The sequence below is a fragment of the Amphiura filiformis genome, chromosome 3 (genome assembly GCF_039555335.1).
Source record: "Amphiura filiformis chromosome 3, Afil_fr2py, whole genome shotgun sequence".
Lineage (NCBI taxonomy): Eukaryota > Metazoa > Echinodermata > Ophiuroidea > Amphilepidida > Amphiuridae > Amphiura > Amphiura filiformis.
In genome coordinates this window covers 45,798,874-45,826,597 of record NC_092630.1, presented here as the reverse complement: position 1 = coordinate 45,826,597, position 27,724 = coordinate 45,798,874, and the positions used below count along the sequence as shown (strand labels likewise).

The 27,724-nt window shown below is 34.8% G+C and overlaps 1 protein-coding gene across 1 annotated transcript in view; it reads left to right on the top strand.

The window, feature by feature from the left end:
* The window catches only part of LOC140148599 (alpha-1,6-mannosyl-glycoprotein 2-beta-N-acetylglucosaminyltransferase-like), a 157,627-nt gene that overhangs the window by 67,375 nt on the left and 62,528 nt on the right, over positions 1 to 27,724 (top strand). The window contains exon 4 of the mRNA XM_072170610.1: positions 21,381 to 21,480. Coding sequence (XP_072026711.1) covers positions 21,381 to 21,480 — 100 coding nt within the window. The remainder of the gene's footprint in view (positions 1 to 21,380; positions 21,481 to 27,724) is intronic.

The window sequence follows — 27,724 nt, the reverse complement described above, 5'->3', positions numbered from 1 at the left end:
GATAGACCAAGCATAATGCTTCTCCAACATTTTGTTTTTCAAAATCACACACTTTTTGGTGCCCTTGACAATATGTGCCTGCAAGATTTCCACTTGTAATGCTTTTAGCTTGTCACAAGCAAACACTGCTATTTCAACTTTGCTTACAGACAATACAAATTTGTTATGGAATTCAGGGTTAGAATTGGGTGAGAATACAAGAGTGATTGTCGCAGAGACTCCTACAAAAATTCTTTCATAAAGGTTTGCAAAACTGATTCTCATAAAAAAAATTTCATAAAGATTTGAAAAAATGATGATTTCTGCACAAATCCCTTTGTAAGACAAAAACTAAAAAATTTATATCTACAGTCCCACTGGTAAATGGCAAATCCAGACTCTCCCTTCTCTAACAGAAATTTGCTACCAAGGGACATAATATGTAAAGTGTAAATAGCACTGATAGTATGGCCGGATATAATATTCAAAGCAATTTTGTTTGCACTGGGGGATTGTATCTTCTGAAATTCTAGGAAACTGAGATGCTCCAGGCTCAGATGTATCAAAGTAGATGTATCAATGTTGTTTTTATGAAGTAGGTTATACCTACTTTTGTAAATTGACACTACATGGTTGTTACCAAATTGTTTGCACACGTACAGCATTACTGACATAAAACAACCTTTTTCCAGTATTTTACTCTTCGTGTTGCAATGTTTTACATGTTATTTTCCTCTGCCATTTTTAAAAATATAAATAAGCTGTTTTACATTTAAAATCAATCAGCTTATTAGAACTTGCACAATTTTTCAGTTGTCCTTTTCGGTAAAACCCGTAAGCCTTTACGGGTAAACCTGTCATGTTGTCACGCAGACGCGCTCATTGTTACTGCACACTTCATGACTTTGAAATGCGCAGTAACGATATTCGCTAAACGATGTGCACATCTGTGTGACATCCAGTGACAACATCTCAGGTCTACCCGCAAAGGCTTATGGGATTTACCGAAAAAAAGGTCAATTGAAGCAGTATCCATGATTGAAGAAAGATGTTGGTCAAGGTGGCTGGATTTCAATAGCATGATTAATGTAATTATATGGCACTTGTTTTTGGTATTGTTAGAAGACACCTTAAATATGGCAACAGTACATAGAAACTGTACCGATGCAGGCCTTTAGTTTTACAGCAACAGTGATGTACTGAACTCTACAAAGATATAGGAGTTACAGCAACATGGGTTAACATATTTATAGTAAGTGACACCCTTTCTGAGCTGCAATTGACTCTACTGGCTTATCACTGAACTTACATGGAACCTGGCCTTTCAAGTATTTCAAATACAAATCAGAATCAGTGGCTTACCACATATTTATAAACGTGGTTTCTGTATTTTATATATATAAACACATATTTTTCGTTGATGGTAGGACTTACATGGAACCTGGCCTTTCAAGTGTTTCAAATACAAATCAGAATCGGTGGCTTACCACATATTTATAAACGTGGTTTTTGTATTTTATATTTATAAACACATATTTTTCGTTGATGGTAGGACTTACATGGAACCTGGCATTTACAAGATTCAAATCAGAATCAGTGGCTCATCACATATATTTATCATTACATATTTTTCGTTGGGGTAGGATTATTTATAAACTTGTTCAATTTGGCATGGAAAATTCAAAATCAATATTGATTTTGACAGACACCCAAGAGGATCATTTAATATGGTGCATTACATGTGTGTTACTCTTTAAGAACCTGTACTTTCATATCACTTGTGTTACAGAACTCCTGGGAGAGCTACATCTATGTTTACACTGTTTTTATACTATCCAAGCATTTAGCTCAACTTCTCTTTAAAATTCTAAGTAGCTATGTATTTTTTTCCATTCATGCCCTGACTTTATAATAGCATAAATTTTTAATGAATGTTTAATACTTGAGTGAAATCCTATCCTAGTACCAATATGTTTGATTGTAATTGAATTGCATAATAAATGTAAAGGAAAGTTCAAGTTTTCAATATTTATTACTTTTCCAGGAAAAGCTAAAGGTTGTTTTGTGATTGACATAATGGTAATATAAGTTTTATCCTTTATTGTGTATAGTTGATGGTTAAACAAATATTAACTCAAAGCACTTACAAACATCAGCATGATGCCTTGTTGAAACTGTCATTGGGCTATTCCATTTTGAATACCAAGTTTTTTGTTTTTTTAAATTCAAGATCCATCGTTTTTTACCCAAAGAGAGTGGAAAAGGTGAAAATATTATACTTAGTTCTCTGGGTTGATAGGATGAACAAATTTTATTTTTCTCCCAGAGCAGCCAGTGCACATAGAGGTTAAAAAACCTGTGTATCCAGCCGGATTCGAACTGGTGACCTTCATAATACTAGAACAATGCTCTAACCATCTGAGCTGAAGAAGAGTTGAAGATTGAAAATCTTCCTATAGATTTCAATCTTCTGCTCTTCTTCAGTGTACCTCTGTTGCTTAGTTAGTTAGCGTCGTTCTAGAATTACGAAGGTTCGAATCTTACCAGATGCACTGTTGTTGTTTTTCAACTTTAACCCTAAACACTGTCTATGGTTTTTGCTCTTGGAAGTTAAAGAAGAAATGAAAAAGGAAAAAAGCACAAAATAGCATCACACAAGCCAGATCTCCTTGCAATACAAACCGTGCAAAATAGCGTAAGACACATTAGGCAGTCTGCTTGTTTTCATTGGATTTTAACATGAAGCACAAAAATTCTAACAGGATTGATCATTGTTATAGTGTAAGCAGAGATCTAGACAGCAGTGACATATTCCACAGGGGATGTGGATATCAAATAGAACAGCCCAATAATAAAAGCTTGTAAACTGAATCTATCAACTGTTGTCAATTTGGAGTGGACAGTCGGTTGAGTTGAAGTCATTTTCCTACATTGCCTAATTTGATTGGGTGTCAAGGCCCACAGACATTTCCAAAATGTCAGACTCGCAATAATAGGATCAACAAGCTTGACAAAACATGGACCGTCCTGTCAATCTGCAGGTGAAGAACTAAGTAAAATGTATGATAAAGTGGATCAAAATTTTTGAAATCATAGAAGTGGAAAATAGATAGATAGTAACTGAATCCTTTCGTTTGGCCTCTCTAGCTAGACATGTAAGCAAAAATTTGAGGTAATGTCAAAAAACCACTCTATACTCACACAATTCTTTAAAAAAAGTTCTGAGCATACGGAATACATTTTATTATTGCTTGGAGAGGAGTATGGTTAGCCTATGAAATCAACTGGTTATTATTCTGTAGTACCGTACTGAAGTAGATGTAGAACAACATCAGCTGTCATTGAAATAATAAGAACAAATGTTGCACTGGTTGAGCATTTGTTATCATTGAAATTGAAGCTCATTAAAAGCTCATTAAAATGCCCAATTAGCTTATATGCTATCAATTATTAAAAGCTGGTGTTTACCCTTAATTAGTTATTTGTTTTTGAAACAGATGATATATATTCAAATTTGTATGGAAAATTGCTATATGAAGTTTTTGTAAATGTTGTGAAACTGCTAGTTATCTTCAGGTGATAGCAATTTACAATAGTTCAGATATATCAAGAAATGCAAAAATGTTTGCTTTCTTCAGGCATAAAGAATTTTGCTACCAATAAGATATAGATTCATTGTCTTTTCTATCTACTGAAAATCAAGTAAAATTATTTGTTATCTCCAGTAGATAGCAACATAAATGTGTTTGATATAATGTTTGCTAACTACAGAATGTAACCAACTTATTTGCTGTCTTCAAAAGATAGAAACATTTATGTTTGCTATGTACATTAGGTAACAACTTTGTATTTGCTATCATCAGAAGATAAGAACACTCAACAGAAAAAATGTTCGTTACATTTAGCAACAATTACAGAAGCTGAAAAGGTATTTGCAAACTTATACAAAACTGTTCGCCATCTTCAGAAGATAGCAACATGATAAACACTTGTTACCTGCAGGAGAATGTGACAAGTGTTGGCTATATATTCAAGAGTAAAGATAGCATAAACTTATACAGGTGGTTGCAGCATAAGTGTTTGCTATCGGCTGAAGATTGACTATTTACTATCTTCAGAAGATAGCAATTAACATATGCTATGGGAGATAGCAACATAATACTGAAGATAACCCTAACTATTTGCCGTCTTCAGAAGATGGCAACATGATGTGCTTCGACTATATTTATAAATACAAATTTATAAATATGTATGTGATCATCTCCACGCTGCCATAACAGGAAGTCTAAAAGTGACCTTCGGCACGGCAGGCGATCTTCCTGTACATTTTGAATGCAAAGGTGGTAAACAACACCAGAATGTGCAACAAAACTGTCTATTTTGTTCAAATTTGTGATATTATTGTAAATGTTTCCATTAATAATTTTTTTTTTTCCATCAGCAAATTCTTTCAAATTGTTGTTTTTCATAACATATCAAAAGTTCGGAATCCCAATGTGTAATAATATTGCTATTTAAGTTATTACTAAACTTAGATGATATTTATCTAAAAAGTTCCTATCCTTTATCTGTATGGTGGTCAGCAGCATGAGGATTTGGTCACACTTGGTGGTCTTAGTATGTTGCGCCCATGAGTCACGTGCGTATTTATAAATATAGCCGAAGCTACAAATGTAGCAGTATACAGATATGACAAACAAGGCATGCCACTGCCTGCCTCAGTCTACAACTTATGTGTGGCATCAAATCATGTATTTCTGTGAGTCAAATGACTAGCTTTACTGTTTCACCAGGTACTTTCTGAAATTCTGATGGAGTACCATAGATACATGTATCGTGAAATATTAACTCTTAAGTCATTATTATTGTTGTGAGAGTTGTTGAACGCCATTAAAATATGTGCTATCTTCAGAAGATACAAATGTAAGTATTTGCTATCTGCTGAAGATAACATAAAGGTAATTGCTATTTGAGAAAATTGTTTTGTTGCTTGAATGTGTGAAGGTCATAATTGCATTTGTATTATACACTGTTTGCTACATGGATGATTTTCTTGCATTCAACCAGCAATTTCTAATTACTTAAAATTTTAAATGAAAAAAAACAAGACTCTACATATCACAATTGTCAATGCATTTTGCAACCAATTTTTTGCAACCACTTGTTTGTTTTAAAAAATCCAAAAAAAGTATTTTCATCAAGAAAAAAAGAAGATTTTATGGTTATAGGTAATAAATAAATCATGGAAAATCAGTCTAACAATGATATATTTCTAGAAAGGAAATTGTATTAGCAGTATTTTTAAACATAATTTTTACCGCATATTTTACCATAAATTTTGACAAAAAATGCATCTTGGTTCCCTATGGGAAACAAACATAGTTTTACCATTTCTGAGATACAACATATATGTTACCATAAATGTTGACTAAAATAGTAAAACAAATGCATCTCTCATCTTGGTTTTTTGGTGCCTCGACAGAAAACAAACACTTTGTTTTGTCAGCCTTGTCAATACATTTTACAACCTTAAATTGTATTTTCTTCTGTCCCTTTACTCCTTCAGTATTGATTTTCCTAGAGTGTGATAGGGAAATGTGCAATTTTCCTGCATAAAATGAGCATGCAATGCCAATTCCCCACACACCTCTTATATTCTCTATGTACACTGGAATAGCAGCTCTAGTACTGTAAAATCTATTTTTCATACCTGTCTATTTTCACAGAATCAACATGGTAATATGGAATATAATGACATATATGGAAATATATAAATATAATAGAGTTACTTTGGAGATAATATGCAGGTGCATTTGGGGAAATTAGCATCTTGAGCATTTTAAAAATGAGAATTGCAAAAAACTCTTGTACGTAAAAAATATGCTTATACAGGAAATGCTCCTACCAAACTGATTTTCAATGACATGCATTGAGTATTGATTTACTCAAAATGCCAAAATACTGGAACAGTTCTAGCATCCCAAGTTGGAACAAGCATACATGAAAATGCAAATTCCTATTACAACATATAACATAATGATTTTGAGATAAGGGGGTAAGTGCTTTAGAAAGTAGAAAAACATGTTCTTCTTGTCGTTTGTGAGAATCTATTCTGAATTTTCATAAGCTTTAAAAGTAGGTATGTACAAACTAATATCACTGTAGAGTCAGTGTTAAGCTAAGAATCAATTAATATAATTTCGTATGGAATAAGGGTTTATTTAATTGATACTATTCATTGGAAAACACCACAAACTTCTTTGGCAATGAAGATCTAGATTTATTTTTTGTGTTCTTTTTACCTGAAGGTATTGAATTTTATATAAAGATTTTTTGTGTCAGTTTTGTCATGCTGATAAACTGTGCGTAATTGAGTTTTCAAGGTGGTAACCTCCCCGAACACCTGATAAAATAAAAAAACACATACCACATTAAATTTCAAACTCCCATGAGACAAATCTTCTTTTTTTTGTTGGCCTTAGTATCTATTTTGTTTTATATTTCTGTTTTCATCACATCCCACCCATTCTCAATTCCAGGACATATTCTTAATGAACAGGAAATATTTATTTGGCTTTGGCAAGGTAGATTTGCAAGGTTGATCATCTTCACCTTGCTCTAGATCCTCACACAGATGGAATTGTTGAGTTTGGATGATACCTTAGTAGCTTATACATATTTGTTCTTGTGACTGAAGCCATGGATAGTTAGATAGCCACTAGATGGCATAGTGTCAACAGTGTCTTTGGTAAACAAATTTTAATCTTTCCCTAGAGCAGCCAGCGCACATAAAAGTTGAAGAAAAAGCAACCAGTGCATCTGAACGGATTCAAACCGGCGACCTTCGTAATACAAGCATGACACTCTAACCAACTGAACCACAGAGGCACGCTGGAGAAGAGCAGAAGATACAAATTTATAGATATTAGGCTCGAATGATGTTTGTCGCATTCCTAGTGGGAGGCATCAGAACTGCATATTTGTAAGAAATACACAAAGTCACATAGGTATGAACATTATTAGACTTAGTACTCTGGGTTGATAGGATGAACAAATTTAATAACAATATAATATCTTTCAGTGCCTTTTGTAGGAAAAAATGGGAAAATAAGAAATAGGTCAAACTTAATAAGATATCAAAATTTGGTCGTAGTTGCTCGATGTACATTATTATGAATAGATTTTATATGTACATTCATTTTTGTAATGATATGTATTCATACAGTGCTTGTTTTTCAAAAACTTACATATAGAATTAATTGAAAATAAGTGTAGAGAACAGGCAGGCTTCAGAAGTGGATATTCAACAGTAGACCATCTGCATGCCATCAACCAACTTATTGAGAAGGCAAATGAATATAACTTGAAGCTATGCATTAGATATATAGACTATGAGAAGGCCTTTGACTCAGTGGAACATTAAGACCTCTTTACAGCACTACGTAAAGTTGGAGTCAATGAGGGATATGTCCAAATTCTTGAGGTCATCTACACAAATGCCACAGCCAAAATCCACATTGAAAATGATGTTTCAAAAACAATCCAAATTCAGCGTGGTGTGAGACAGGGAGACACAATATCCCAAAAAATATTCACTACAGCAATGGAAGATATATTCAGAAAGCTGAACCTACAGGAGAGGAGGATCAACATAGATGGCGAGAAGCTTACAGATCAGAGATTTGAATATGATGTAGCTTTGGTGACAACATCAGTAAATTATATGGAGGTCCAGTTAAATGATCTGAATAAAGGAAGTAAAAAGATTGGACTGAACATACACAAGGGCAAAACTAAATATATGACAAACCACCAGTCAGAGGACATCATTGTAGTTGAAGGCAATGTTATCGAAAAGGTGGCTGGCTGTAAATATCTTGGCTAAACAATGAAGATGGACAACAACACCAGGGAAGAAGCTCTGATCAGAATAAAGGCAGGTTGGAGTTGCTTTGGAAGATTCAAAGACATTCTATGTGTTAAAAAGTTACCAATGCATCTGAGAAGTAGAATGTTTAACCAGTGTGTATTGCCAACAATGACATATGGGGCTGAAACATGGACAACAACCAAGTACATGGAATAGAAACTACAAACAGCCCCAAGAGCAATGGAAAGGAAGATGATACACATTACCTTAAGGGATAAAATTAAGAACACAGAAATAAGACATCAAACTCAAGTCAAAGACATTATGGTGAAACTCAAAGAAGCAAAATGGAGATGGGCAGTTCACCTTGAACGAAGGGAAGATAACAGATGGACTAAACGACTTACAGAATGGCAACCAAGAACAGGGAAAAGATCAAGAGGAAGACGGAAGACTGCCTACATGGACAAGAAATGCAAGAGACAGAGAACAGTGGAAGAATATGAAGAGGGCTACATCCAACAATGGTCGAACACACCCTGGTGAGGTGAGGTGAGGTGTCTATTGCTGCTTATGAATGGTACATATGTTAAAATGGTATTTTATTTTACAATGTTTTAAATTGAAATATTTTGTTTCCTTATCTGACTTAAAGACAATCTGTCCACTTGCATAAAAAATACAATACAACAAATTGCATGGTGGTACCAAATGCAGGAAAAATTAAAAGGCATGAATAAGTTGGAATGTGATGCCGATGGCAGCATTATTATAAACTTTATTGTTGCGCATTTGCAAAATCAACATAGTCACATAACAGATAAAAACAAAGAAAAACAAGAACATCCAAAATTATTTCACGTCAACAGGAAGTAAAAGTAATTTTTCCTACTCCTACTATTGACTTCCAATACAAGTAGGGTTTCTTATGAGATAATAGAAATTGTTAAGGTATGGAAAAAATAAACCCCTTTTATGTAATTCCTATAACTACCACACATAAATCCACTAAGCAACTTGCGAGTTCTTGAGGCAGGCCATTTCTCGTATATTTTCTTATCAACTTCAATTTTTATTGCTCATTTTCCACAAGCTGAGTTGAAATTGCCTTGTGATAGAATTTGTGCAGTTGATGTACGAAAATAGATCTGTCAAATTTAACTTAGGTTTATACTGTATATGGCTTAAAACACAGCCTGATGATGTGAAATTGGGTTTTTTTTTTTTTTTGGATGCTAGATGCAAATGGTTTGATCAAAAGTCTCAATAGATCTCCAAAGTCATCAATAACATCTTAATGGGTAGATTTAACGAAAACTTCCTACATTGCATAAACTCATCACAGGATGAGTTTATGCACTTTGTGTAAGTCCTCATTTTAACTGAAATTTTTAGATTTGTATACTTGCAATAAGCTTGGGTTTTTTGTACATCAACATGGAAGCAAAATCAACATAATAGCAAAACTAAAAGGGAAAATAGGAGTCAGCCCTCACACATAGGAAACATAGGGTCATGTGTTGCATCTTTTGCATTTCACAGCTGAAGGTACCAGGTTCGTCGGAAACTGAAGGCAGCCGATGAGAAGCAAGCAAGCAAGTCTTTTTTGCACTTTACCCTCCATTATTATTTATATTGACTTGAAATAGTCTTTCAGAAGCTGTAATATACATACAAATCAGAGATTTTCCCCTTTTTTTTCTTCAATTTTGAGTGCTTATAGTTAGATACCGTACTTAAGGTAACAAAATATTTCTTTTACCCTGACTGAGCAGACTTGTTACATGGAGAGTTGGAATGTTGCTTGAAGCCAACCATATTGGGCTGGTCCATTTGAAACCCACAACCCCAATATCCATAAAAAGTGGAAAATGTGTGGACGATTTTGGAATTCCACAAAAAATTATCTAATTTTATGATAAATTGTGCCAAATTCAACAATTTTCAGCTGGAATTTCATATAAAACTAGCCTAATTTTTTAGCTGGCTTGACCAGAAGGTGCAACTAGAATTGTGATGGCACTGAAATCTTCCAGAGGGGTGTGTGGATTTGAACTGGAATTGCCCATTGCTTTCTCAAAGTCATTGTGAGGGAGCAATGTCGGGCAATCTGACGCAAACAGTCGAAAAACTATTCAAAGATACACCAAGATGTTCACATTTCTAATTTAAGACAAAAAGCAAGTGTGGAGCAGGGAATCGTTAAATTGACACTACTGTTAATCCAAAGCGAAGATTATGCCGATTTTCTGAGAATCCAGGTGTATGCTACTCCAGATATAGTACAAATTGTAAACCCCTGTGTATATCACGCTGGTACATTATTTGCTCATGAGTATTGAAGGAAATTATCTTACCAATGCACACATAAAACACAGAAATATATGCACAAAGGTCATCAGAGAAAACGTAGCTTGTTTGATATTATGCCTCTAGGAACCATTACAGCCTGTCACCGATTTGACAGCTCAATTTCGTAAAGAAAAATTTGCTTTTCAAATTCCTGCTCATCATTGCCAACATTGTTTTGTTGACTCTAGCCTTGGCGCATAGTTTTTAGAAAACAACTCGTAGCTTTGTATGCGGTTGCAGAGTCAACTGATGCGTGCGTTGTGCTTAAGGTGGTATTGCATTTAGATTTGTCGCTCCAGACCGGGATGTTTTACATTGGCTTGCATACTGAACACTTTAATAGCCTTGCCCCTAAAACAAACTCCTGAACTAATGGTCTATCTTTGAGTAGTTTTACAGTGTGTGTCTAATCATGGAAAGCAATACTTTTTTAGCGAAAACCCGCCACAAAATATAGGCCTAATTGTCAAGCTAATATTATAATCTTACTAAATTTTTTATTTTGGCAACACGAGAAGTAAGAGTCCAAAATCAAATTGATCAGAAAGACATTTTCGCTCTACCTTTTTTAATCAAAAAGAGAACACCGTGAAATACAATGAGATCATACTCTTGCAAAACTTGAACTAACTAAGGCCACCTTAATAACCACAGTTTGTCTCAAAGTGCCTGTGTGGTATAGTTAATGTCTTCATTTTGCCTACTAGAAATTGTGGAATTCTTTTTTCCCTCTTTTGAAGTAAACAGAAAATATCTATTCTGTATTATGTTTGAACACAACCGTTGAATAAATATGATACACTTTCAGAAGTGGTTTGTTGTTTTAATTTGATTTATAGCTTTGAACATTTTTGGCAGACATCTGACAATTGTTTTCCCACCAAAAAGCTAAGCCCAAAATCATCAGTTCCTTACAGACTAGGAATATACTCAACTGGTATGGCCTAAATACAAATTTGTATTTAGGCCATACCAGCCCTCGAATTAACCCACGGCACCGACGGCATATTGCCGTGGGTGCCACCCCCATTGCCGCAATGCCCTAAAAATATGTCCTTTACCGACGGCAGTCACTTGCCGTGCCCCTAAATGACTTTGCCGTGGGTGCCCTAGCAGGCCAGCCCTGCCCCTTCATTATAAAATCATTAACAAGTACTGGTTAAATCCCCGCAAAATTGTGGAAAATTAGATCGAAAATATTGAACACGATCGCTATTTTGAGCATCGTAACCCAGCTATCAATCACAGTATACACAATAGTTTGTTGTGAATTAATATTCATTACCCCTACGTAAGCGTACATATTCAGCCAATCACATTGGCTTTTATACATTATCTGGTTGCTAGAAATGACTTCATTTTCTCGATTGGTCAGAGAAACACCTTCAGCGTACTATCGACCAATCAGAAACGCTGTTAGTAACTAAACAGCTAAGCTTCCTTGACCTCGTGTCATGAACAAAATCTGAGCGCTGGGCAAATCAATTAATCTCTCGATTAGCAAACATTGACTTCCCATTGCAAACCGATGGCGATACCCTTCCGGTATCGTCTTATCTTTACATGTAAGCCCATCTCTAGATATTTTTTGCACGAAATAGTTTTTATCCCGCGAATTTGATCAATATTATTACCAAAGTTACAGCTGTTTCATCGCTGTTTCGAGTCAGTTTTGCAGCTCAGAACTAGGGGTCGCAAAATTTAAGTAAATTAAACTGTTGATATTTGATTGCTTGCTTATTTTTAAAGCAGGTTTGTTAAGCAATCAGGTTAGTTTTAGTGTAAAGTTGAGAGTCGAATTTTACTTTGGTGTCGAATTCAGCTGACGGCAATGCATCTATTCGCTTTTGAAAAATTGCCTTGGTGCCCTTCTCAAATTTTCAACAGTTGCCTTGATGCCCTTTTGAAATATTACAAATTGCCGTGCTGCCTTGCCTTTTCAGTGAAAATCCAAGGCAATTATCAACTTGCCCTAAAAAAGTTGCTGTGCCCCTTCAGATCCTTAATTCGAGGGCTGGGCCATACCAGGTGAGTATATTCCCCAGTCTTAAGGAACAAATATAAAGCACTCACATTTATGTGAGGCTTTGTGTTATTTGTATTAAATGCCCCCTCTATTAAACACCCCTTACCCTTTTCAAAAGAAAATGTGACCTAAATGTGGGAAATTTCCATGCCATAGCATGTCAGCATCGTAAGCTTAAAACTGGCATGTCATCAATTGCAAAATTGCATGGACAAATCCTATTCTAAGTTTCATTTCCATCCAATTCATTTCTACACTTAGTAGAATGTTTAACTAAATAAATCACATTCCTGCATAAAAATACACTTACAATGTTCAGATCTAATATGACAGTATTTTTCAGATTTTTCCAATAATATGCAGTCCCTGAATTGGCACTGCCATATTGAATTTCAAATCAGAAGTCATATTTTGCAAGTTTTTTCATTGAAAATTCATTTCTAATAATATGCCCCCATTTGGAAAAATGCAATGCACCAGGGTGGTTATTAAAAACAATACGGTATTTTAGAAATTAGGGAAAAGCACCAAACAAACACACAAGTACCTTGAGCATTCAGTTTTCAATCTGACAAGCTTTTAAACAACCAAATTTTGAAGGTAGCCTAAGGTTTGTTTTGTGTGTGGAACAGAAGTAAAGCAAATATAGACGCATTTGTTCAAAGGTGTTTTGGAAATTAAATATAGGTATAACTTTCTTTCTTTTCCAGGATTGCTTGATTGTAAGTTAATTTGGTGATAGACAGCAGGTCAGGTGATTTCAATTTTTAAATTGTTAGGTGGGTAGGAGGGGAGAATGGCATGGTAATGTTTGCACTCGAATATTGAGACAAATAGAGGTGAATGGTGTGGGTTATTCAAAGGAGATCCCAAGGTTTAATATAAGGGGTGTGTCATTTATGCCCCATGTGGATGATTTTTTTCTCAGGATGGAGAAAACACCAAAAACTTTAACTTTAATTGTTGGCCCACCATAACAATTTACCTTAAAATTACAAATTGAATGCTATTTATGTTCTAAAAACACAAAACCAGAATCTGTTATCTCAAATTTTAGAAGTATGACCGTAACATATTTTTATACCTAAAAATATCCAAATTTTTGTCAAAATTGAAAGAAAAAAATGGATCTTCTTCACCCTTATTTTTAAAATGAAGAAAAATTTGTTTACAATTTGAGAAAAGAGTTTTTAATTTTGTTTCTATAGAAAATGTGCAGTATTCATTAAATTTGAAATTAGTAAATTGTTATGGTAGCTGAAAAAAAAAATTGGCATGGAAAATCAAATTTAGCACTTTTCTCAAAAACCGCTAAATTTCCTGATGTTGGATTCCTTGCTTCATTTCCTTTCAGAAAATGCATACTTTTATGTAGTTATCATCATTACTTTTAAAGGTACAATACAAAACAATGTCTAAAATTTCCCACATAGAGTGACCCCGTGTGCTCCCTTAATGCACTTAGTGAAAATTAAAAAATATAGGAGTAAATGGACCGTATAATGTAACTAGTCCAACAAGTTTATTACATGCATTTTGTATTCACGCTGGCAAGCTATCGTTATCTACTGTAACAACCCATATACACATTACATATATTGTAAAAAGCAGTAAATATGTTTGATTTATAAATGTCACTGGCATACCAAAGAAAGATATATCAATTTCCATCGAGCAGTGGGATACTCCGAGTAATGTAATTGGGATATTACAGTTCTAAGAATAATATGCCGGAACAGAGACTCGTGTAATGAGCACAGCGAGGGGAAGTCAATTTTCTGTACTGGCTGTATTCTGGTCATTGCTAATGAGAATGATATTTTAAGCTCTGCAATAGTGGAGTGAACTCTCGTTTCCCATCATTTATTTTACTAGGTTGGTATTACATTATGGGAAAAAATAGCATTATTACGTTTTGGCACTGTTAAAATTTATGACTAAACTACATTGAGCATTTTAAGAGCATTTTGGGAGCAAAAAACAATACAAAACATATAAAAAGTTTGCAACCAACTATGCCACAGATTTACGTTTTTCAATATCAGGATGCCTTAGATATAATGCAATAACTAAATTTTCTAAATTTCAGCCTTTAGTCTGAGTGAATCGGATTGTGTCATTTATTGTATTGGTGTTGTGGATGATTCGATGAATGCTACTTTGCTTCACTGGTAGAGCTTTGCTGCTGTTGGAGTCATGACTTCCTTTCCTCTTTCCTGACTATTGTAGCCATTTCTTGGAGCACAGAAAGACAAACTGCCTAGATCACAAGTTGGTTAACCACCTTTGTTTAAGCAGTTACTGCTTTTGTGCACCAAGTAGCCCATGCAGTTGACCATTTTGTGCTACATGCAGTTGATATTCAACATCTTGACTTCAATACCCTAACCCAGTATGGTCATACCAGCGATGGTTTGGTTTTTAGTGCAGTTGTTACAGAATATATCAGCTTCTATGTAAGATGTCTGGATAAAGAAAAACACATAGACCTGATTGTGATAAATTGTCAACATCATGCATTGATTAGGACCCAGATTTGGACCAATTTATGCCAGCCTAATAACATTGTGGATCAATACAAGTTTATTTTACTTCTCTCTTTTTCATTCATTCCAGGCATTTGGGTCAGGGCACCTAAGCCCCATGAAATGTGTTCAAAATTAGGATAGGATATTGATATATTACTTAGATATACCCAAACATGCATTTATTAAAATGTACTGTAGCGTAGAGATGCCTCAGAGAAAATATCTTACCTTCCCAGAATCCTTTGCAACATTATACATCACCTTGTTTCATGAAATGACACTCCCATTACTTTGTACAGCTTCCCTTTGTTTTTATTTTGAGAAAAAACTGGCTGAACATGGCTTAATAATCAAGAAATAAACATATTTTCCAAGATCTGGATGTGCTCTGTTCATTGCGGTACATTTTATCACCATCAACCCATGTTACACTCGATAGCAAATCAGTGCTGAAAATTAAAAAAGGAGAAATGCACTATGGGAAGTGTTATATATCTTCTTTGGTGATGCCTGTAACTGAGGTTTGTAATGTTACATTCTGCTGCAAAACCTACTTATCAAAATAAGTCCCCTGCAATAAATTTGTGTAATACTGTATACATATTATCTATAAACTGCACTTTTCCCTCGGCTAGCATTTCCTTTTTGTCGTAAATATTGCAATTATAATAAGACAGAGTATTAGACTTGGAAATCCTATTGGGGCTTTTGTACTACTTGCATTTGGTAAATCTGGATATTATTGTTGCTTTTTCTGGGGCTACTTGTAGTTCATTTATGTTGAAATGGTTTACTATACATAAATTGCTGCCCACTAAAAAGTAGGTTAATTTTAAGACTTTTTTTAAGTTGATAAAAGCTATCTTTAAAGGCCTATTCAGTGATTTGCTCATCTGGAGAATCGTAAATATCATCAAAATTTGGATAATGACATCTTTGTTAGTGTCATAGATGTGCTAACATAGCCTGTTAGTGGTTAAGCCAAACCCCCTGAATTAATTTAGACAAAATAAGACATTTCACATGAATCTGTAATTTATTTTACTTCCTCTACTACGTGCATTTGAATGGGGCTTCATCTTTGTCACTTTGCTGCTTTCTTTGTTTTTGCAAAATTTGTCATTTTAAAAATACTTTTGATAATTTTAATGACTTATCCTTCAATTTTAATTTTGTGACACTTTCGCCGATATCACAGAATAAGCCTTTAAGACAACAGAACCAAAACTAGGACTTAATTTTGTACATAATTGAAATGAACTAATCAGGTGACAATTTTCATTTTTTGTTGTTATACATTTTGATGAATGCACATGCTACCTTAAAGTTTGATGACCGATCTTGACTGTAGGACACAGTTATTCTTGGTTTAAAAACAAGTGTGAAAATCAAATAAAATACTGGAAATTAAATTCTTGTTGTGTTGCAACTGGAATCACCAGACTTTATTAGAAAGCTATCAATAGCCCAGAGCTGTAAATAGCCAGAGCTCATACGTGGTGTGATCAAACAAAATCAGTCTGAAGTCAGACATTCAATTTGCAGTTTTTATATAATTGTAAACAGCATTTGCAAACCTACATTTTGCAGAAAACCCCATTGAATTTGGACAACCAGTTTAAAAGTTGTGAGCAGTTTTAGAGTTTCCAAAACAATATGAAACAAAAGGAAGTACTTCCTTTATTTGGCTATATCCACAGATTCTCATGTGCTGAGAATCTGTGCTTTATCTCAAAATCAGTATTTCCGACCTCCGACTAATTTTGCTTGATCTCAACACATATGAACTTGCAAGGCAATGATTTTCCTTATTCAAACCTTTTCAAAATGATACCTTGAAGCCTTTTAGACTGTGATTAAATTTCCTCAATCCAGGGTTTTTTCCTTTCAGTCACCCTTTAAAGCCACAGATGTTATGTAATTGCTTATGATTGTACCTCACAGCAGTGTTCAGTAATTACTTGTGATTGCTCATTTAACACAGCAGGTTGATGAGGTGAAGCTAAGGTCAAAAGTGATGGTATTCTATCTATGACAGGTATTGGGTGTTTGATTATTGTATCATTGTTTTACATGATATATAAAATATAAAATAATAACGATTTATGCAACTTATAACCACCAAGTGGATCTCTAGGCACTGTTGTGAAGCGCACTTAAATGTAGCTATACGCTCTTTGCACGGATCCGCCACCATGCTACCAAAACCAGGTTCTCTCTGCAAACGCATGCGCAAAATGGGCATTTTTGTTTCTTGCGCTATTCTAGCAACATGCCAGAAAGGCTTATATCATATATAACCATGCAACTAACTCAACTTATAGCAATCAAATTTTAAGTCAAAAGTTGTCAATTACATGTGACAAACTCAGTTTGGGTATCTTATCGCAATAAAATTTTAAGTTAAAAAGTTGTCAATTACAAAATAACTTGTGTGCTGTCTGCTTTGTGCAAATCCAGCTTGTTTGATCCATCTCCATCAGGGACAAAACGTAATAGTTCTTTGTAATTAACTGGCAAGGAGGAAACTCCCTCTAGTAATACTTTGATTTAGCTAGTTAAGTCTTTTGCAGAGTTTTTTCCTTTCTCTCTTTGTTTTTTGTGCCTTTTCAAAGGTAGCAAAAGGGAGGGGAATTTTTGTCAAATCTTGGCTTTTCTCTCCCAATTACTTACTAGTCAGTACAAAAAGGCACAGAAAATCTACTATTTGGAGATAAAAATGCAAAATGTCAGATTCCCCCCTACCACATTTTACTGTCCCCTCCATTGCCCACATCCCCCTAAAGACCTTTAGTAAACTTCATAAATCTAATATGAACTTAAAGTGTTTGCAGCTGGGAGGAAAACCCGACCATCATTTGAAAATTCCGCACTTTCATAATGAAGATACACATTTAGGTCTTTGGAGGAAAAAAGTTTTTTTCAAGGACTGTTAAATGTCGAAAATATCAATTTTTAATAATTTACATAAAATTTGTATTTTATCGCGAATTAAAAAAACAACTAAATTATTTGATATCAGGAGGACATTCCTCGTATTCAAAATGCAATATGATGTGTCTGATGTTCTCTGAAGTCCCACAAAAATACTGTGCAAATGTCACTATCCGAGTACTTCTGTTTTATTTCTTTCATTCCCGTCATACTTTCTTCGTTTTGTCATTTTCTTCAGTAAAGCTAGTGGAAAGTTCTTGCAAAATATCTAACAGCGTAATCAGTGCAAAAAAGCAATTTAAAGACTTAAAATTTGCTGTAAATATCTTCTTATGTCATAGTGACTACACATCAGGAAGTCCATTAATAAATTTCCTAGAAACAAACACTTGACTTTTGACAGAGTTGCAAAAAACATCATAATGGATTTAAAATTGTTATTGCTGTATATTTATGTGAAATATTGGCTACTAGACCAGGACTTTCTCATGTCAAAGTTTTCTAAGATTTCTAGTCCCAGGGTGTATAGACTATGCCATAGTCGATTTTTGATAAATAAAAATACGTTATTAATCATGATGAACGCATTCAGTTGAACTCGAATTTATACTGATATTTATTACATCAAAATACTAGTATAAAATGGTTATGAAAAAGTTTATATAATTATATTTGTGACAGTAAAAGTAAAGTATAGGCTTATATTATTGAATGCAACATATCATAATGGCATAACTGTAATGGCACTCCAATACTGAACAATTCTAATTTTAGAATCTGCCAGTTTATTACGATTTAAAATCGACTATGGACTTTCACTTTAAGCAGAACTTTACCCGGGACTCTTTACACTGTCAATCATACTTGTTTATCAATAAAATCTAACCACAAGACTAAGCATGGTGGTACAATACGCGCTAGATGCATACGTTCATCCACCAGCACAAAAGCGCCGCATTCCCTAGATAGTTGTGTACCATGTATAGTTATAATGGTACCAGTACGGCGTCGGGAGGATTTAAACAATAACGAGATCTGGGCGACCAATCACAAGCCAGATTCATTTTAAAGATGCATTACATCATCACCAATTTTAGTTAGGCCAGAAATTGGCCTAACTCTCAAGGCAAAGTCAGTAGTCCACTTGGGAAGCTAACATACAGAGGGAGTACGGTGACTGAAAAGATGATCAGTTGTGAAAATCTATCAATTGTGCACAAATTATTTAAATCGGAGTTTTAAGCTTAAATGCAATATCCAAAGTATGCACATTCATGACAATGGGCAAGTGGACTACGGAGTAGTCTACAGGGTGTATGGCCTTAAAAGAGATTGAGGCAGCAAGCACTCTACTATGATGTGGCATTAGAGTTGACACACTTGGGAGCATGGATCAAATCCTATTCGTTTTAACTTTTTCCTCCTACAATAATATCTACCAATGATAAATGATCTCAGCCAGGGTGTAGTTAAACCATTTGGAATATGTGACATATTGATATCCGGGAAACACCCCGGAACATGAGCTCATTTCTTGGAGGTCTCCTCTTGCTCCTTTCTGCTATGTTTTATTTTTCTGGCCTGTAATTTTCTTTGTGTATGCTTTCAGTAATGTATTTTTTGATGAAAAGTTTTATATGTCATGATATTGTTATGGTTTTGTAGACAGCATAATTATGTTTGTGGCCTGGATTTGGTTGTATCTTCTACCGTATGCATGTTTTCATGAAACTTTTTAAAGAACCTGCCATTGCATCCGCATATTTAAAAGTTATTATCTGTGATTGGATTAAACACATCGCATTTATTCATGAGGTTATGAATAAAGAATGATGGGTTTTTAAATATTTTATCAGGATACAGAAAGTACAGAAAACAATATGAAGCCATTATTTAGAATTTAATAGGAATTTCAGACATTAAAGTTACTAATTTAGTTATTACTTTAAACTTGTATTGTAATTGTGACTTTTTGAAACCTTTCGAAAAGGATAGGAATTTGGCAATGTCTCCTACTAAATGTCTCACTGAGTACTATTTCTGTCTGTCTTACACTTCATCAGATTTTGCTATTAAATTAAACATCAAGAAAAAAATTACTCCGTTCCACACACAATAAACATCTTCCTTGTGTTCTCTGACTGTCATCTGCATTTTCCACTTTCCAGGCTCAAAACATTATATAAGACATAATATAATACACTAACACTTTCATGACATTTTTATGAACCTGTTGTTGCCCAGTTACTTTACATCTAGACCCTGGACTTTCGCAGAATTGTCAAGTCGTAACAGGGCATGAATTGTTAAATTTTAGTTTTCCACCCCCACACTGATCTAATGCTCTTATTAATTTGTTGCCATTGTATGATGATGACACGTACTCGTATGTGTTTAATCCAATGTGTCTTCGATGAATAAGGTAAACTAGGTAAAGCTTTAATGTAGTTTTTGTAAAAAAAAAGAAGAAAACATTAGATTAGTGTTACAGACGAATTATTGCCAACAATATTCCAATCCCAGAGGATTGGTCTAGTGACTACATTAATCATTCATAAATGCAGATAAGGTGTCAAATGGTAAAATATGCCTATTAAAAATATATGCATCTCTCCGCCAGTGGATGAGGCTGTTGTCCGCTAATAGGGTTTTACTGTACAGCCAAAAATATTCATGAAGGTGTTGAAGAATAAATAAAAATTTTGTTAAAAATTGCAGAAAATCATACCTTGATGCATCTTTTGGACCGTACAATTTTTCTTCATAAAATCCATGTTAACATGTTCAAAAAAGCAACAACAAACAATATTTTGATTAAAATTAATGTGCTCCAACTTTAAAGTCTGTTTCTCTTTATTTTGTATTTCACAATGTCCAAGTTCAATGAACTTTAACCGATCATAACTTTGTATCTGTAATCCGACAGAGATGGTTGAGGTATCATTTAAATCCATATTTGGTGCTTTATATGAAAATGCAAAAATCTCAATTAACAAAACTTACTCATTTAGCCTACTCACATTATTTTGCAAAATGGAATTTGTGGACTATGAACCCCTTAGCAATGATGTTCATTTAAAAAAAATGCGGAAATGACAAGAATTGAAGAAATGTAGAGTAACTTGCGAGCTATGGCGACAACCATTTGTCATAACATACTTATCTTTCCAGCTCCAACACATTTTGTGTTCCTTTTGGTGCTATATTTACAATGATAGCAATGACAAGTAATAATGGAAAGTGTAAACCTGCCAGTATAATGGGCTCCAGAAGTATGTCAATGGATCTTTGTAGGTAACATTTGCAAGAAATATTGCAACTGTTGTCATCTACTGTGACCTAATTTGTGAAATGAGCTACAGGCTTCACTATCACACAATAAATGTTCAGTACAGTCATTTTATTGTCAAGCCACTGAAAGGCCGTTGCAAGGTTGAAAAATGTGGGGCAGACAAAATACAAATATATGTCCAAAGGGAAAGATAACAAATTTCTTCAAAAAGTGGGAAGCCGTGGCCTCCCCGGCAACCCCGCTTGCTGTGGTCCTGACCACTGTTACAGGGTTTTTGCAAAGATAAAAGTGTATATGTCACAGTATGTGTAATGAAATCATTTTCTTAGTTTTACTCACATTTAAAGTATGTAATAATAATATTATTGATATCTGTTGTGCTTTTGTTTTTTCACACAGGGCTAAAGTAATGAAGTGCAACAACTGGGAACATCCAGACAAATATGGGCATTACAGGGAGGTTAGCTTTGTCATGACCAAACACCATTGGTTTTGGAAGGTAAGTTTGATTGATTAAAACCTTAATGTACGATCTTTTTAAATTTTTAGATTTTTCTTTTTTTCTTCCAAACTGATAATATGCAATCATTATGAAAGTTCCCAATACATTTGGACGCGAAAAACATTGGAAATTTGCAAAGAAACAACATCATAAACTTCACCTCTATCACACAAAATATCTCGCACTTTTTGGATTAGGACTCTGAGTGCGGCCTCAGAGTTAAAAGCCATGTGTCGATGTTACAGTATAGGACTACGAGCTATTGTTGGAATTTGCAAAGCAGCTGAAGTATGTCTATGCAGGTAAATGCACTATGGGTCATGTTGCAGGAAGTTATGGTTGATGAGGCATTGATGGTTTGCATACAAACTTCATGTTTCTACTGGTGAAGTGTTACTGGGTGATACATTTTGGCATGGCTTTTTACTGGTTAGCACGCTGACATATTGGTATAAAACATTTTTGGTGAGATGCAGAGTAGTGGTGCTAATTTTTGCAGTAGTCACCTCATGAGGTAGTAGATTAATGTAGTGTGATGCCAGGTATTTTCCACTGTCGCAACTCGGCATAGTGACAGAAGTTCTTACATCTTGTAAACTGACAAAACTCCTAATTGGGTACAAAGGGATTCTCAGTACTTTGGGTACACACTGTGACATAAGTTAGGCATAAGTTCTGTACTTCTGTTCCATATAACAACCCTTTTGGGGCTTCAGTATATATATACTGGTTCTTACTGTTAATGAATCAGCAGGTGAGTTGCCTGGTTATGCAAGTACAACCAGTCAGTCCGAAACCCCGTCAGTTCGAACCACGTCTAGTCCGAATTTTAAGCTTACCTAAAGCTAACCCGAACCTAACCCTAAATCTAAACCTAACCCTAAACCTAACCCTTATCCTAACCCTAACCCTACAAATTTGGACTAGTGGTGGTTCAGACAGACGGTGCTTCAGACTGACGGAGTTATGCTAGGTAATGAAATACTGAGTTATACAGAGTGCCCAATATAATTTATAAACATACTGATAGTTTATTATGATGAAGTCTTGCAAGATTCCAGGCAAGCCCCATCAATTACCTGTGTGATACAAATATACAAACTTGAGTACCCAGCACCAGGTTGGTCCAGATTCACCTGCATCAATCTGCCATGCAAATAGCTCCAATGAACACCCCACACAGGATTTGCCCATCATGTCTATTCCCACCTGGTATTTAAGCTGCGAAATGAGTGTGTGACCCGTTCAGAATTGCGACCAATGCAAATTTTGCAATATCAAAATGGCGACTCTAGTACAATGCGATCGTAAATGCATCAGAAATTCTTATGCAGAGGGTTTAAGTTGTTGACTGTACAACAATTTAGACTTTTTAAAGGAAATCTGGGATTTTTATGGGAGGGTTTATGAACATACAGGAGGACAGGTCGCTGGCTAAGGCCCTTAATCCACACAAAAATTATTGTTACTCCAAAAAATATTTAAAAAATAACAAATTTGGTTTTCGTTCCTTCAAAGCACATTCTGAATCTTTGAAATGGACTTTGAACAGTCAATATCTTGACAAAATTAATCATCATTAAGAAAAATAAAATGTTCAATAGATAGACCAATTTGTTCTGCTCATTTTGATACTTCACTAGACATAGATCAATCAGGTTATATCCATTTGAAATTGAATGACAAAAGGTAGAATTTCAAAAATGGAAAAAAAATCAAAACATTAACTAAAACATGCTAGTAGCGAACACAAGTCTTCTAAATGATCAGGAAATTGATTTCTAGGAACAAACAACCAAATTTGTCAAAATGTAGCCCATGTAATTTCTCCATCTGTATAGCTTATTTTCTTATTGAGTGTTCATCATAAAAGTAGGCATATCACCTCAAAAATAATCGCAGCAGAAACATGTTATTTAATGTTCCTACATTATTGAGCTTTATTAAAGCATCAAAAATCAAAAAACAGAATTGAAATCGGTCAATGCATTGTGACGTAGTGTCAATTTAAAGATGCTCGTAGATGGAATGAAATCCTGCCACAAATGGCTGTAATGACAAAATTGGCACATTTTAAGATTTTGAAGGTATATTTGGACGCTTGCTTGAAAAAGCAGCGTTAATTTAAATATCACATGTTAAATGCATATCTTTCCTGACTTCGTTACAGAAAACAAAATTAAAAAATCTATCATTGAATAATTATAATAAATTAACCAAATATACTATTTTAGCAATTCGGCCAATCTGCAGACAAATTAAATCTCAAAAAATGACTAAGTTCAGCTAATTAATATGCAAAATTGATGCCAATAGAAAACCGTACATGATATAAAGGTGCGGTTTTTTGCACACATATGTATACAAAGTTCTTTCAATTGATAACAAAAAATACACAAAAAGTAATTAATTATGCAAATTAGGTAATTACAGCTAATTATGTATTTATGATATTATTATGCAAATTAGGCATGAGTAATTTTAGTTTTTTTTCAATATTTAATGAACGACTGTTCATTCATCATAAATTTTTTTAAGTATGATCCTGTTATGAGGTTGAATAAATGAACTGCAGTTAATTATTTAAAAACAATACAAAAAAATTAAAAGTTTGACATTTTGACGGTGTCTGGAATATAATTTTCATTTTTACTGTAAACATGGTATGTGTCACCATTACTCAAAGCCAAGTCCGAAAAGTAAAAATTAAAATTCAGTTGCAATGAGACTTTAAATTAACATTTTGTCATCTGGATTAACATGGGAGGATAATCGGTAAAAGCAAAAGCCATTTTACATTACCGCGTATACAAAAATAGTATGGCCTTGGACACACACAATGGCTTAGAGCTATTGTGGTTTGGAAAATTACTCCCTAAAAATATCATTGATTAATGTTTTGCTTCAACTAGTTTTAGGGAAGTGTTTCATTAGTTGTCGACGGAATTAATTTACATGCTAAGAAAGATTAGTATTTCAGCTAAATGGTGGTAGTTCCTTTACTTCAATAGGCCTATATTTACTGATTTATGAGCGATCTTCAAAAATCCATAAAAACAGGCAGTAGCTCTTAAACAAAACAATTTTTTTATTTAAGGACCCGATGTTAGCCTCGGAAAAGCTTCACACACCATATATTAAAAATTTAAACAATTTGGATAAATGAAGCATATGAAGAAATTCATTTATCGACATGGATGTTTTCTAAAATTGGCCAAATTTGAAGCGCGCCTTTTCAATTCACTGTTATGCTTGCATGCACAGTGTAGCAGAATTATTGTGCAGCCACTGTGACATACCTAATAAAAGGTCAGCTGCTGATTGTTTTTAGTAGTGCTGCAGAATGGTGAAACCATTGTTAAAGTTTGGTGAAAAGTGTGAAATTTGGTGTAGTATTCAGTCTGGTAAACAATTCTAGGGGGAGGGCCAAAAATATTTTTGGTTCCCAAGGTTATACCCAAAAATTGGTCAGTCAATAGGTCTATGTAAAGTTTGATATGGAGCTTTATGGTCTTGACCTATTAACAATCGGAGCAAGTTTTCAAATTTGAGTCCTGTAGAAGTCAAACCTTGACTTTTGACCTTTTTGCTTATAACTTTAGAACCGTACATCACAGATAGGTCAAACTATACTTTTTCTGGATCCTTGTGACCAGGGGAACACATTGGCATGGTTTATAACTCAATTTGACCTCTATGGTGGCCATATTGGACAAAATATTTTTGGCCCTCCCCCTAGAATTGTTCACCAGACTAAATACTACATCTGAGCCAAATTTTACACTTTGCTATGATTCACCATTATGCAGCACTATAGCGTTACAATACTTTATCACTAGGCTAGTTAACAGAAAATTTACAATTGTGTGTCAGTTTATGATAGTTTACAATTACAGAGTTGGGGAAAACAAATCTAATCATAGCAGTTGTACATGTACTTGCAGTAGATTAGTAGTAATTATCAGATTATATTTAGAATACCATTACTACTAACAAGATTGATCAACATTATAAGAAGCTTTTATACTTATCAAATTTCATAATTTTAATTATGCCAACCATATGAAATTAATAGCCTCATGGCATATGTCTTGGAGAGAAATATTAACAGATAATTTCTCAGAAGTCAAATATGACATTTAGAAAGGTATTATAACAACATTATGAGTAGATTAAAAGGAGTCAGGTAATCCTGGATACAATTCCTTGTTTCCTGTCATGCTAGACCCAGTTCCCAACAGACATGCTTATGCTGGTTTCATACTTTCCTGCCGCTTTGCCGCTCTGAAGCTGATTTTATTTCACTGCGCAGTTGCACCAGAAACGCTAGCGGTGACCAGCAGCAAGCCGATATATCGATCACCCCACCGCTTTGCCGCCGCGGCAGCACCGCTGGGAGTTGAATTCAAGTCAACTCAGAACAAAATATGATTTTGGAGCGGTGCTGAGCAGCAAGAATGGCTTTCAGAGTCATGCTACTGCCACTACGCTTGCAGACAAGTGCAAGTGGTATGATGAAGCATTACGAACGGCAGAAAGTATGAAACCAGCATTACTTTAGAATATGTTGTTTTTATGCCTTGTTGAGGTGATTGATGTTTCTTGCTTGATGAACAGTATTGACAGGAGATGTAGCAAACTATTGATATGTACTTTCTGTAGCTTCATTACAGTGTATAAACAAACAACTTCAAGAACACTAAAAATAGAAGGAAAAACTAAATTATCAAATCATGAAAAATATTTATGGACAAGATATGGAGCTGAAACTCAGTGCATATTGTGTCACCAAAAAGTAGCTCACTAAGAAACAATTCATGGGAGGGGGAAATTGCACAGTTATCCTGCTTCCATCCAAAGTGACTTAAAATATTATAGGACGGATGTGTGCAAAATGCTAGTCTGTGTCACACTTTGTGTGCAGGGTGTGTGGGAGTATAGCTTGATGAACACCTCATAGCTTCACTACTTGTTGCCGCCCTATGCTCGTTCCTGGATTACGAGGGTCTTTTAATACAATGTCTAGCAAAGTGCATAAACTCTGCAACTTTACACTTGGTATTTATTGGTTGACTTTGTCCCAATCTGCACGATATGCTAATTAAATCTGGTCTACCAGGTAAGAACTGTTGCAAACATGCCTACCTGATATGTCACTCTTACCAAATTCAATATCATCTCATGTATTTTGTAGCCTCTACTTAAGTGCACAGGTAGCAGTGGTGTAGCGAGGGGGGAAAAGGGCAGCTGCCCCCCTGTGAGAAGTCTTGCCCCCTGTGAGATGCCTTTTTTGACATTTTGACCATTTTCATCAAAGTTTGCCCCCCCCCCCCTTTCCCCCCTCTGAAAAAGTCCCGGCTTTGCCACGGACAGGTAGTAGGCTGCTTTTAACTCAATTCAGTAAAACTGTTATCACACACCTCATGTAATAGAAGATGCACACCATGCCATTTAAGCAGGCTAATGCAGACTTGGTACATGATGCAGATTCTGATAATTCAAGACTTGGGTTAATCATCTAACTATATTCTTTGTATTTGCACTCATGAGCTTCATAAGCAAACTTGTTATATCCAGTTGAGGAAGATGTGCAGCAATTTCTGGTTCTAAGTGCCATTGTACACATTCTGGCACAGGAAGACTGATCTGAATTGATTGATTTGAATTCTTTCATGTTCACCACACAAGGGAGATATATTATGGACATGATAAGGTAATGAGGCAGAAATTGCATGATTTAGCAGCACTATTAATTATGTACAGCCCCCACCTGCGCTTCTTGTAGCCATTTCACTCTATATACCACAGCATCATACATAGCCAAGGTGAGAGATGCATACCTCATAAATGAGGAGGAGGAGGATAATTGGGCTATTCCAGTTGAAATCCATACACCCCCTATGGAAGACATGTCTTTGATCTACACTGGGGTGTAGATTTCAAACAGAGTCATGTTTTTAAGTAATGGATTTCAATAGCCCATTGTATCTTTATTCAATAACATAGTTTTAAGCTGCATTAGAGGCACTTGTGCATATGATTCCAGAAGAGAATCATTCATTTGAAAATTTGCTGTTTCTAGTCCATGAATTTTGTGAAAAATCCTCCCAAGTTTGTTGACATTTTGGCAAAAGATTATATAACAATCACAGTATATCACTTTGTGCTATCCATGATGTTTTTGCCTCTTTCATAATATCTAACAGTGCTTACTTTTGATGAGTTGTCCTTGAAAACCACT